Source organism: Orbicella faveolata, unplaced genomic scaffold (assembly GCF_042242905.1).
Source record: "Orbicella faveolata isolate gen_17 unplaced genomic scaffold, um_ofav_v1 contig_3, whole genome shotgun sequence".
Taxonomy (NCBI): Eukaryota; Metazoa; Cnidaria; class Anthozoa; order Scleractinia; family Merulinidae; genus Orbicella; species Orbicella faveolata.
The window spans coordinates 14181202-14194370 of NW_028301558.1; the positions used below are offsets into that span (position 1 = coordinate 14181202).

The 13169-nt window shown below is 42.3% G+C and overlaps 1 protein-coding gene across 1 annotated transcript; it reads left to right on the plus strand.

Moving 5' to 3' along the window:
* Positions 1-11673, plus strand: LOC110048131 (anoctamin-4-like). Its single transcript, XM_089298544.1, has 6 exons — positions 1-334; positions 596-655; positions 1971-3478; positions 4336-4433; positions 6017-6437; positions 10265-11673. The coding sequence occupies exons 1-6, from the start codon at positions 92-94 to the stop codon at positions 10488-10490; spliced, it is 2556 nt and encodes an 851-aa protein (XP_089154670.1). The 5' UTR covers positions 1-91; the 3' UTR covers positions 10491-11673.
* Positions 11674-13169: the final 1496 nt, after the last annotated feature.

A 13169-nucleotide genomic window follows, 5' to 3' on the forward strand; every position in this document is an offset into this window, starting at 1 on the left:
GGTTTCCTGCCATATTGTTTAATCGTTGACTTATATCTTCCTGTTTTCTAGCTGTAGCCGTCAAACGTTTTAGAGAACGGAAGGTCTCAGGATGGCGACAACTGTAGACGTCGAAGCCAAACCACTATATCAAACGGAGGATCGAAATTGGACAGACTATGTCCTCGTTTATGAGCAAAGCAAGGTGGAAGAAGATGGGAAGGAGGAAGGAGATGGCGTGTGCGAGAAGCCATCAGATCGTCTTGAAGGCATGCGCAAAAAATTTGAAGAAAATCTAGAAAAGGAAGGATTAAAACTCAGGCGGCTGGAAGGTATCGAAGACACAGCCCAGGTGGTAAGTTAAAAGAAAACTATGGATAATTTCTGCGCCATAGGAAAACAGATTTTTGAGAGTTTTCAGTCCGTAATGAACCTGGGGATTTATGTCGTTTTCATTCTTTACCCAATTTGGTAGTTATTTAAGGACGTGGCTTTCTCCGGCTTGGTACAGCTTATACGCATTTTAAGTGGACATTGAATTTTAAATATGTTTTTATTCCCAAAACCTTTGGCAAGCACGTTGATTCTATTAATATATTTTGCCATCTTGCCCTAGGATGTGTCGATACAAGCAGGAAGACAGCTTTTAAAGTCATGCTGCAAAGAAAAGTCTGAGGTACGTCACTCTTCCAAATGCATACCTGGAAAAAATATTATGCTACTCGCAAACAGCAGGGCTAGGGATTCGATGCTATGGCAAATCATTTAAAGCACTGCGATTAGAAATTTCCTCGGTCTGCCAGCTCTCAGTTTACTGATTGAGCAGAAAAGCAGTATCAGATTGGACTGATTTGTCTTCTATTGAGTGCATATACGGATTTAACCCGAAAAACAAACTGATATATCGTGAAATATATTCTCGCGCAAAGAAAGAGCGTAGGTTTTATGGCAGCAGAAAGAGGCAGCACTTTCCCTGACTTATTTTCATGTTGTTTTGATGAGATACTAGTGTGTGGCGGGCGATTCAAATGACCACAGTACTGAGCACTTCTTAGTTGTTGTGGTAGTGCTGGTTGTGCTTTGCTGAGTGGTTCTAACTTTTGAGTTGATCGGCGAAATCCTTCAGATCGGAAATTAAAGCTAACAGGCAATGATACTTCAGAAAGTTCGGCTTTTGAAGGCGGCTGAAGGTTTTGCTACTTTGGACGAAATGCTAAAGTGTGATCAAATGAATGTACTGAGCCGTAATTGCAACTGGTGTTGTTCATTCAGTGTTTTGAAGAGCTTCTGCAATTTGAGCTTCTGGATTAAATCCTAAGTTGGGATCTTTCTAATAAAAGCTACTAAGCCTTCGAATTAAGCTTTCGAATTTTTGTATCTTTATCATAGTCGTAGCTGTATTCAACAATTAGATTATGAGCTCGAGATTTCTGTCGCTTGACAGCTGATGCATGACGGCGCAGCCCGAATTAGCTATCAAGCTTAGAAATCGAGAAGGAATAATCTAATTGTTTTAGTATAAATTAAATCTACTAGTCGTTCAAAACTAAACAAGGTAAATTATTTAAATCCCCCTCGCAGACACTTCGAAAACGCAAAAAACCGGCCGCCATTTTGTTGACAACAGCTACTCAATATCTACAGATTAGAGAGCGAGTAACGTAGCCAATAAAAGAACGGTATTCTTCATAGACCGCTTGTAGATATAAGTACAAACAAAACTCTCTTCAATTCTACATTCATGAAACTGCCTTTCTCTAATAGCTGAACTGCCGCCAGTTATTTCTTCCATCTGGGCACCATGTTTCAATACTTTTGATGTAACATTCAAGAATAAGGCAAAAAAGGTTTAATTTGCTTTATTTTTAAAAGACTACACGGACCCGCAAAGACGTATACTATATGTACTGTACACAGATCTCGAAATCTCTGTGAGATATATGTTTAACATTGCTTTTCATATAACTTGCAGTTTTCAATTTTCTTTCCAGGTTACACCACCTAACATCACGCGGCATTTCGTTCTTATTCGTGCTTCATTTAAGGCGCTGAAGAAATACGCCGAAGAAATGCGTATCAAACTCCCTTTCAAAAAGAATGAAAACACATCTGGCTGCGAGTCAAGAGTAATGTCATTTCTCAAAAAATTAAATCCACTTAGGGTCCATGATCCCATCTTTGAAGAAAGGGAAGACTACTTCTTTGCAAACTTCAGGCAAGATTACTGTTACAAGTTCATCAATTATCAGGACGAAGAGAGGTTCTTTGATAAAGTGGATCGCATCTACATTGTCCAGCATATTTGCTCCAACACTCCTTTCGGAGAAAAAAAGGACGGAGAAGTTGGGCTGAAAAAATTGATATACAATGGCGCTTACAAGGCCGGGTATCCACTTCACGACGATTCTGATGATTCTACTCAGCCCAAGAATGACAGACAACGACTAAAGCTAAACTGGGCCAGATTTGGACGAATTTTTAAGCTCCAGCAATATGCAGCCATCAAGAATTATTTTGGTAGCGAGATTGCCTTTTATTTCGCGTGGGTTGGATTTTACACCGGCATGTTGGCGCCGTTAGCCATTCTTGGTGTGCTCGTATTCCTGTATGGAATCCTTTCCGCTGGCAGCCACATTCCTGTGAAAGATGTTTGCGACCCAACAAACAAGGGGTTGTGGTACATGTGCCCACTGTGCGACAAGAAGTGTAGCTACTGGGACCTAGCTTCCTCCACGTGTCGTTATGCTTACGCCACACACTTCTTTGACAACAGCGGTACGGTTTTTCTGGCCGTCATTGCCTCGATCTGGGCGACGTTGTTTCTCAAGTTCTGGAAGCGTCGTCAGCGGGCACTTTCCCAAACCTGGCACACTAATGCCCTTAAAGAAGAGGAGCCTTTGCGGCCGGAATTCCCAAAAGAAAACCTGAAGGAGAACAAAGTCACCGGAAGGATGGAACCGACCGTGCAGTCTAAGATTCGAAAATGTGGCTGCTTAGCCGGCGTGTTGATCATCGTAATTTTTATGGTATCTCTGGTGATCGCTGCTGTCGTGGGCGTCGTTGTCTACCGGGCGGCGGTGTTTGCCTCTCTGAGTGGAAGTTCTGATGGTACGGCCCACGCGCAAGCGAGGATTATCACCTCATTCACGGCAGCTTTGCTCAATCTTCTCGCCATAAACGTGATGAAGTTGTTTTACAAGAAACTGGCGGTTTGGCTGACAGATTGGGAGAATCCGCCAACTCGTAGTAAATACAAAGACAGCTTCACATGGAAAATGTACCTGTTCCAGTTTGTAAACACCTATTCATCCGTGTTCTACATAGCCTTTTTCAAGTCCGGACACATGATTGGAACCCCCAGCAGATACAAACGGATAGGTGGAAGCTACAGGTTGGACGGATGCAGCGAGCAGGGATGCTTTCTGGAGCTTTGCATTCAGCTGTTTATTCTTATGGTTGGGCAGCAGGCCATCGGGATCATCATGGAAGTGGCCATCCCGTAAGTGATTGTATCACAGTTATTGCACTTTATAAAATTAGACGCAATGGCAAAAGTGAATATAATGGGCTGCTATAATAAGTTCGCCAAAATATAATAATTGCTGCAACGACGGGCGAGCCGAAAGCGAACTAGAAGAGGAGGTTGCTAAGGTCTCTTTGAAAATACCAGACATCATAGTCTGTTACCTTTTGCGTACGTTTCCTCTTTGCAAGAGCCGCATCGCTAGTGCATTTAATCTCTTTCGGTTCTTAGCAATAAAATTCAATTATAAATAAGTGACTTAATACCATCGACTTTGAAAGTGAAGAATGATCATCGCAGTAAATTTTCCAATTTAAGCAACTGGAAAGAGGAAGCCTGAAAAGTTTTTCAGGCTTCCTCTTTCCAGTTGCTTAAATTGGAAAATTCACTGCGATGATCATTCTTCACTTTCATCTACAACCGCAGTTCAAATACAAATTATTTCATATATACTTCACATCATTTCGCTCCTCACGGGAAGATATGAACTCAATTAATTGACCTCGCTCCCAATGTGTGGCTTCATAGCTCAGTTGGTAGAGCATCGCACCGGTATCGCGGAGGTCACGGGTTCGAATCCCGTTGAAGCCCTGATTTTTTCAGGCTTCCTCTTTCCAGTTGCTTAAATTGGAAAATTTACTGCGATGATCATTCTTCACTTTCATCTACAACCGCAAGTCAAATATGAATTATTTCATATATAATTCACATCACCATCGACTTTAAAAGCAGTTCCTTGTCATGACCCTAAACAAGCCAAGATAGCTAGATGAAGAACTATTCAGTTTTTCTTGACTTGGAAGTAATCCTTAATGCTATTTCTTCTACCTTAGGTACTGGATGAAGACTCGCAACAAGAAACGTGAAGTCTGTGATTTTAATCTAAGTCCAGCTGACGACCATTTCATGTTTTGGGAATATTTGCAGGCTGGTACGATAAAACAAAAACATTAATTTCAATTTCACTTATATCTAAGCTGGAAGAATTTTCCCGCCTACGCTTCGGATAAATTGAATTGGATGAAGACTCTCAACACCCATAGCCTACGTGGCAGGCGTAGAAAGGGGAAGGGGAGGAAGGAAAAAAGGGAGAGGGATTGGGGAGATCAGAGAGGAATGCCTGCTGTAAGAAGACCCTTTACTTCATTTCTGCGTTCCCTGACGGAAGCAAATTTCCGATTGCCTGAGAGAAAATGAGTAACTTATATATGTAAGTTTCACGATTTCAACAAAAATAGCCAAGATGGCAGTGGACGCAAACGTGTTAGCACGTGCTTTGAGAGATTTAAATCTCCTCGGGATGAGAAACATTGTCTGAAACAAGAACAAGAATCAGCCGTAAGAGCTTTCTGAACCGATGGCGATGTCTTCGCGGTTTTGCCCATTAAATATGGGAAGAGTTCCAAGAATTAAATTTATCAAATGTTTGTACTTGCGAAGCTAATTATAAAAGAACATAATGCAGCGATTCTCGTCATAATTGCCATTGAAAAGTATAATGAAAGACCGGCTGCAGGAGATGGAATCAATGTTTTACCCTGCTACTGACTTGTTAGATTTATCTAACAATGAAATTCGCAGATGCGAATACAGAATCATGTATGCAACCTCAAGTAATTAATTTTGAACTCCGTGCTTGTAGCAAAACAATCGTCGCTTGCTTTGCCGGCTCGGATTTGTGTTTAGCGTTCCAAATCGTATTACAAACTAGGCCGTTCAATCTGCTTGTAGAAGTTCCAATTATTTTCGTAGTCCCTATGAAAGTGAAAAAAAAAAACTAGTTTTGTTTACGTACGAGACGGTTGACACTTCTTCTAAGACGCTAAATATGCACTTAAATCACGTTCCTCATTTTTACCTCTGAAACGCTGCTTATTTTCGGCAAAAGTATTTTTTCTTTGATCTACGAATTTCGAGGTTTTAAGGAAGCGTGAAATTGTTTTCATATGTCCAGTAAAAGTTGAATTGGGCTTGTTGCCGTTCTTCCGTTCTTAAAGTCCGCAAGGCGCGAGCTCCACGTTCTGATTGGTGAACGCGTGACAGTTAATTGACGGTAGACATGATCGGATTACGAGTAAATCAGTGAGCATAATGCAAAAACCTGGGTTCTTATGGCAGGCGTCCCCTCTCTCCTCTCCCCCATTCCTTCTCCCTTTTGCTCTCCCTCCCCTTCGCCTTTCTATGCCTGCCACACAGGGTGAACACCCACACCTGTAGCAGCTCCTACTAAACCTCTACCGTTAAGCTATAAAACAAACTTTAGTCCAATATCAGTAAACACTTGCGCCTAACCCAGACGTTTCCTCGTTTGCCTAGTTTTTTCTGCAAGTGAAGTCATTATAACTCTCTCAAAAGCATTACACGTCATTATACATACATAGGCACTATAAACTCAGAGCATGGTAAATAGCCACAGAGGACTTGTTCTGAGTACAAACACCTGCTTGGGCTCTTTACCTACATTGTTCCTTTTCTAACATTGTTCCTCGCCTTCATTCACTTTTCGTTCAACAGTTCTGCAATACGGATTTGCAACAATGTTCGTGGCTGCCTTTCCACTGGGTCCTCTGTTCGCCCTTTTCACCTCTGTCATCCGAATTCGCGTGGATGCCATCAACTTTGTGTCCCATTTCAGGAGACCCGACGTTGCTCACTCCAAGACCATTGGAGTCTGGTATCGTATCCTAAAATGGGTCACTAAAATTTCAGTACTGGTCAACGCCTTTGTGTTGGCGTTCACCTCTGAGTTCATCCCCAAGCTTTTGTACAGATTGAGGTACGCGCCAGACCGAGATTCGCTTGGTGTAGGAACTCTTACTGGATACATAAACAACAGCTTATCCACCATTCATACTGCGGATATTTCCCGCTTTGAAGCAGGATCAGAACCAGTAGATCCTCATGCCAATTTACCATACAACCATTCTTTTTGCAGGTATGAATTTCATATCTTTTTAAGGCAGTTTTCGGGTTCTCCGTACGCTTTATTCTGGGACTTAAACTAAGCTTAATTCCCTAACGCCAAAAATTTTTTTCGCTAAAACGAATCTACTTGTTATTTGAAATAGTTCTGGGAAAAATTTTTGGATTCCGTTAAATCCTCGATTTTCTGTGCCACGACGAAATCTCGAAAATAGCTCCAAAACACCGCCATTTTGTTTCACGACCGAGTTTGAGGAGAATGGGTCCAGCGGCTCTTGTGACGTCTACCCAGGAAGGTTGGATATCTCACGTCCTCTCATTTCCTTCAGGATGGTGCAATACACATTCGAAAAGTGCGCAGAAACGCCTTCCAGAGGTGCTATCGGCTGTTGCACCAGTAGTCCAGATTTAAAGAAAGATATACTGTACAATTTACTGACGATGATCGGCTAATGGTGCAATAAAGACGTAAACGATGGTTGATTTTGTCGAACCGAAACAAGTGAACTGCTGAATCTGTGAGAACCATTGAAGAACTCTCACTGGAATTTGTTCCGCAGACTTTCGAACGCTATTTTCATAAATTTTCTGCTTAAAGCTAACCAGCAATTTGTAGAAATACTACCGACAGCCTATATCTTCCAATCCCGCAGTATTTATAACATAAACGGCAAAGTTGTGTGATCCGATCATGATCAAGAAGCGTTATACTGATATGTAAATAGATCGCAACTGTACGCCGCTAACCAACACTTTTTTCTCTTTCGATTTAGATGAAAGTCGAAGATTAATCCTTTAGAATTACATGATAACAAAATTGTTAGACTCACAGAGTTTTTCGAAGGTTTGGAAATCAGCAGTGCGACAAAGACTCGTGCAATAGCGTCGAAAATATGACCGCGTAACATTATCTGCGGACCGCTTAGGAAACACATCCTTTTCGCTTATCCGACGAATTTCGCTGCAAACTTTGAGAACAATTTACATTGGTTATTTGGAGTTACGACTTAAAACGTGTGACAATGTGAAATCGGTAATTGTATGATATGTTTCCTTCCGCCTTGCTTCCCGCAGCTTCAAAACTACAGGTCCAAACAATACGATTTTCAATCGATCGAAGCTAATGTTTTGGAGGTCATCAAGTCTCTAAAACTGCGACACGTACGTCGCTCTTATAAACATGAAGCATTCAACTGAAAGAAAAACACAAGCTGGATTTAACAGAACAATCACACCTTGAGAAAATACATTCTCGCTAAGGACAAATGTAAACGGGCTATAAACACGAGTGGGAATCTTATGTTTAGTTGACGAAATTACCATCCAAAGCAGTCCTTGAGTTTTCTTTCCTGCTTTTCGTTTTGCCTGCTCCTCCACTTCGTATCTAGCTTTCCATTCCTAATATACAAGCAGCCCGTCCGCAAAGACGTCTTCCCCTTCGTCGCTTGAAATATTGTAAATTGCTCTCTCACAGTTGTCGAACGTGCTCGATCGAAGTTTATTTCGGAGTCTTCCGAATCGAAACTTAACTCTGACTCCAGTGACGAAAAAGAAATGATTCTGAGACAAAACTTGGACGTTTTAGTCCCAAAATACATCGGAACGATTAGTTTTGTGTTCCATTTTCTCGAGCAAATACAGAGAGTTGACGGAGGCGCCATTGTGTTTGGTTCCTGGGTAGACGTCATCAGGTACCGCCGCCCCAGACTCCCTAAAACGCGGTCGTGAAACACTTCAAGCGCGACTTTGAAAGGGCATAGAAAATCGAGGATTCAACCAAATTCAAAATTTTCTTCGCCCAAATGCTTCAAATAAAGGCTAGATTCGTTTTAACGAAAAAAAATTTTGGGGTTAGGTGCACTTTAAAAGGTCAGTTATTTTTCAGCTTGATCTTAACTTCGAGAGTATCCATGGCTGTGGAAATGCATGCCACTCGGATTCACCATCTTGGATTTTAACATTTCCCAGAAGTTTCAAAAGGAGACTAGAATTGACCAGAATTTTACTGATTGAATAGAATGTTACAGTTCTGCAGGGAAATTAAAACAGTTAAAGTCCGATTTCAGAAAAATGCCTCGGGCGTCAATTTGTACTCTACTAAAAGCCGTTCTTGGCTTTTACTTCGGGTAGAAGTGCACAGAACGTGTCATCAGAGTGGAATGACAAAAACAGCCAGTTTAGTCATATTGCATGCACAATTAAATATACCTCCACGACTCACGTAAATTTCTTCTTATGTGTGGAAGTGAGACGGTGTGGAAGAAGTACGGAAGTTTGGAATTGTGGAAGTTTGGAAGTCTGCAAGTCTGCAAGTCTGCAAGTCTGGAAGTTAGGAAGTCTGGAAGTTTGAAACTGTGGAAGTGTGGAAGACTGAAATCACGGAAGTGTGGAAGACTGGAGGTTAGGAAGTATGGAAAAGTGGAAGTGTGGAAGGGTGGAAGTATGGAAGTGTGAAAGGGAGGAAGTGTGGAAGCGTGGAAGCGTGGAAGTGTGGAAGTGTGGAAGTGTGGAAGGGTGGAAGTGTGGAAGTGTGGAAGTGTGGAAGTGTGGAAGTGTGGAAGTGTGGAAGTGTGAAAGTGTGGAAGTGTGGAAGTGTGAAAGTGTGAAAGTGTGGAAGTGTGGAAGTGTGGAAGTGTGGAAGTATGGAAGTGTGGAAGTGTGGAAGTGTGGAAGTGTGGAAGTGTGGAAGTGTGAAAGTATGGAAGTGTGGAAGTGTGGAAGTGTGGAAGTATGGAAGTGTGAAAGGGAGGAAGTGTGGAAGCGTGGAAGCGTGGAAGTGTGGAAGTGTGGAAGCGTGGAAGTGTGGAAGTGTGGAAGTGTGGAAGTGTGGAAGTGTGGAAGTGTGGAAGTGTGGAAGTGTGGAAGTGTGGAAGTGTGGAAGTGTGGAAGTGTGGAAGTGTGGAAGTGTGGAAGTGTGGAAGTGTGAAAGTATGGAAGTGTGGAAGTGTGGAAGCGTGGAAGCGTGGAAGTGTGCAAGTGTGCAAGTGTGCAAGTGTGCAAGTGTGCAAGTGTGCAAGTTTGAAAGTGTAGGGGTGTGGAAGGGTGGAAGTGTGAAAGACTGTAATTGTGGAAGGGTGGCAGGTTGGAAGTGTGGAGGTCTGTAATTGTAGAAGACTGGAATGGTGGAATTGTGGCAGTGTGGCAGCGTGGAAGTATGGAAGTGTGGAAGTGTGGAAGTGTGGAAGCGTGGAAGTGTGGAAGTGCGGCAGTGCGGCAGTGCGGCAGTGCGGCAGTGCGGCAGTGCGGCAGTGCGGCAGTGCGGCAGTGCGGCAGTGCGGCAGTGCGGCAGTGCGGCAGTGCGGCAGTGCGGCAGTGCGGCAGTGCGGCAGTGCGGCAGTGCGGCAGTGCGGCAGTGCGGCAGTGCGGCAGTGCGGCAGTGCGGCAGTGCGGCAGTGCGGCAGTGCGGCAGTGCGGCAGTGCGGCAGTGCGGCAGTGCGGCAGTGCGGCAGTGCGGCAGTGCGGCAGTGCGGCAGTGCGGCAGTGCGGCAGTGCGGCAGTGCGGCAGTGCGGCAGTGCGGCAGTGTGGCAGTGTGGCAGTGTGGCAGTGTGGCAGTGTGGCAGTGTGGCAGTGTGGCAGTGTGGCAGTGTGGCAGTGTGGCAGTGCGGCAGTGTGGCAGTGCGGCAGTGTGGCAGTGTGGCAGTGTGGCAGTGTGGAAGTGTGGAAGTGTGGAAGTGTGGAAGTGTGGCAGTGTGGCAGTGTGGAGGCTAATCGGGTCTTGAAGGGCGAGAAGGAGTAATCCCGAGATGGAGGGACAGGTGCCAGCGATATCGTAGTAAAACATACCCGAAGTCATTTCGCCGTATCGTGATCGAATAGTTATGATCTCCTACATATTTCAGGTATCCTGGCTACCATGAAAACGTTTGGCCATACAACTACTCAAAGCAACACTGGGAGGTGACTACTGCTCGGCTTGCTTTTGTGTTCGTTTTCCAGTTTACAGTCTTCTTAATCACAGACTTCGTCGAGAAGCTCTTCCCAGATGTTTCTAAGAATATTGCCGAGAAGGCAAAGAAAGAGGAGGATCAGATTAAGTCTGTCTTTGGGCACAGTAGAGCAATATAAATGGGTCTAGCCTACTTCCGCTTTCGTCATGAATGCAGGGAGAACCTATCTTAGACACGACCAGTTTCAATAGTGTCCAAAGACCGTTGTATTTAGAACCAGAAACCGCAATAAGGGCTTGGGGGAATTCTGAATATCGGTGTTTTTTTTTGTGTGTATTTTTATTTTTCTCTTTATGGCACTTATTCTCTGATCATTTCTGGAGACCTCATCGACGAGTGTTCATGCCTAACCCTCACCAAGTTTAAACATTGCAGAATTTTATGATATCACTTATCAAATATTACCAGTATATATATTCAGATCAGTGTGTGTTCCAAGGAGAAAAACAGTGTTAACACTCGTTCTCCGATTAATCGAAAGCAGGATTGAAATTAGTCGTAACTTGGAATTATAAAGTTTTACCGCAAGATCTCTTGTGCTTAGGCCTGGCAGTTTTAGCTTTCTTAACTTCGATACCCTTTTGCCACTGCACTACAGAGCGTAGGAATAGGTAACTAGATGTAATCACTTCAGTTTTAAACTAATTCTTGTAAGGAGTACTGGTAAGTGTTAGCATAGAGAGGAATTCATTGAGACTTAAAACGGTTGAGAGTTTAATTACGAAAGTTGGTTTGATTTTGTAACAAGTTAGTATGTTTAACATTTCCACCTTGGCATCCTCTCAGGGTAGCGAACCGTGGCGCATGTTGTCCCATTTACAAGTATGGCGTGATTGGCAACTAAGCTTACGATTCCTCTCCAGATCTTTGTTAGCTAAGCAGGTAGCTTTTTCTCTGTGTTTCATTTACTATAGAAAATTCAATTTTGCTCGGCAAACATAAAATACTAGTACTGCAAACTTAAGACACCAGCTGTCACATTCAGATTACGCCCGAGTTGTCCCTTTTTTTATTTTTGTTAGTGTTTAATTTTGCTCGCTTTACTCTCTCCAAGAAAGCAAGGGACTGCTCGCAGTTAAGTCACAATCAGCAAAATTAGGAAATCAGGGTGGAAAATGTTGACATTTCATTCGCTATTCTGGCTCAACCGATTTTTTGTTTGGATTTGTATGCCGTTATGGTGCTTCGTCATACACCCAAGTATAATTGTGTTTTTTTTTCAGTAAATGCTGCTTGATCCCATGATCAACACTGAGTGCAAATAACGGGCGTGTTTGAATAAAGTGTGCAATTTTGTGCGATGCGTTTGACAAAGGTTTGTTTACTAAGGCAGAAGGGGACATCTGACCATGGACGAGACTATGATAATGACAATTAATTAAAAGCACCTGCGCTAATGTTTCGTCATATCAACACTGATGTGGATGACAAGGGTTATTTGATTCAGTTATGGCTCACGACCAAAACTAAATGTTGCATTCAAAATTTGTTCAGAGACAATTGATAGCTTGTACACCAGCTCAGCTCGTAAGACAATAACTTTACTTCTTTACCAAGACAAGGGATGATCGGTGAATGTTGATATATCCTGCACCCAAAATATTGTTTGTAACTGTTTGTAAAATAGCAAAATGCGTTATTCAAAACACCTTCATGGGTGGTGCAGACTATAGTAATTTTGAGGTTATAGAGGCAACTATTTTTTAAATAGATTAGATCGACTCGTAACGTTATCTTTACAGATTTATTTGTCATTTCACTCGAGACTAGCGCTCGTTCAGTTTGTCAGTATTCTTTGACAGAAAAAGAACCAGACAACTTTGATGTCCAAACAGTCATTCAAAAAATAAACCGTAAAATAAACAAACGTTCCCTTTCTTTTAGTCCAATTTACAACTGGTAGAAAAGAAAATTTTCTCGTAAAAGGACTGTTGGATAAAAAGTCGTACATTTCTACCGTAGTGTTAACAAATAAAATAAGCTTACGTCTTTGAGTGTCTGGAACGGCAATAATAAAATCTGCGCGGCAAAATGACATTTTATGTTGGGTTTGAACAGATGTGCAACGCTCCGTCTGTGATCGAATCGAAGAACCCCGATTTTGGTTGAAGATTGTGCAAAATGAAGCAGTGTATAGCGGCAGAGTGTTAACGAAGTACATGCGGAAATAAAACCTGCCGTTTCTTTCATGAAAGATTTCGAGGCTTCTTCAAGGTTGCCAAAGAACAATTAAATAATTTTGAAGAAACAAAAAAAAGTCCTTCTTCCGATAGAAAAATCCTACTAAAATAGTCCTACTGAGGGACAATATTCAAAGATTATTCATTTCAAATGATTTTTCTTTCTAAGAAAAAAGGATAATTTTTTAATACTTACCTCTCACTGCTAAAGTGATATTTCGGAGAATTGCCAAAAGCAGCAAAACTGAAGGTGAAGGTGAACGTGGAAGACACATTCCCAAGCGCATCTTTGCGAGTCTGCAGGTGAACTGTTCTTCGAGTCTATCAGGAGCTTATTTTATTACAACCCTTTTAAATGGTATCATACGTCCATTATCAGACTACTATGTTTCTTGAAGAATGCATTGTTTTCAGCTGGATTTTAACAGGTCAGGTTAAAATAACTTCGAAAAAGTCAGGTAATGCATGATCGGGAGCGGAAATAACAGCGCAACGCTAAATTATCGAGGCTGAACATTCTAATTAACAAGCCCAAAGTTTTCTTCTTTTAATTTCTCTTCAATGATTTCTTCTTTTCTCGTGATCTTCCCACTTCTCCTTTCATCAAATTGTTTTTA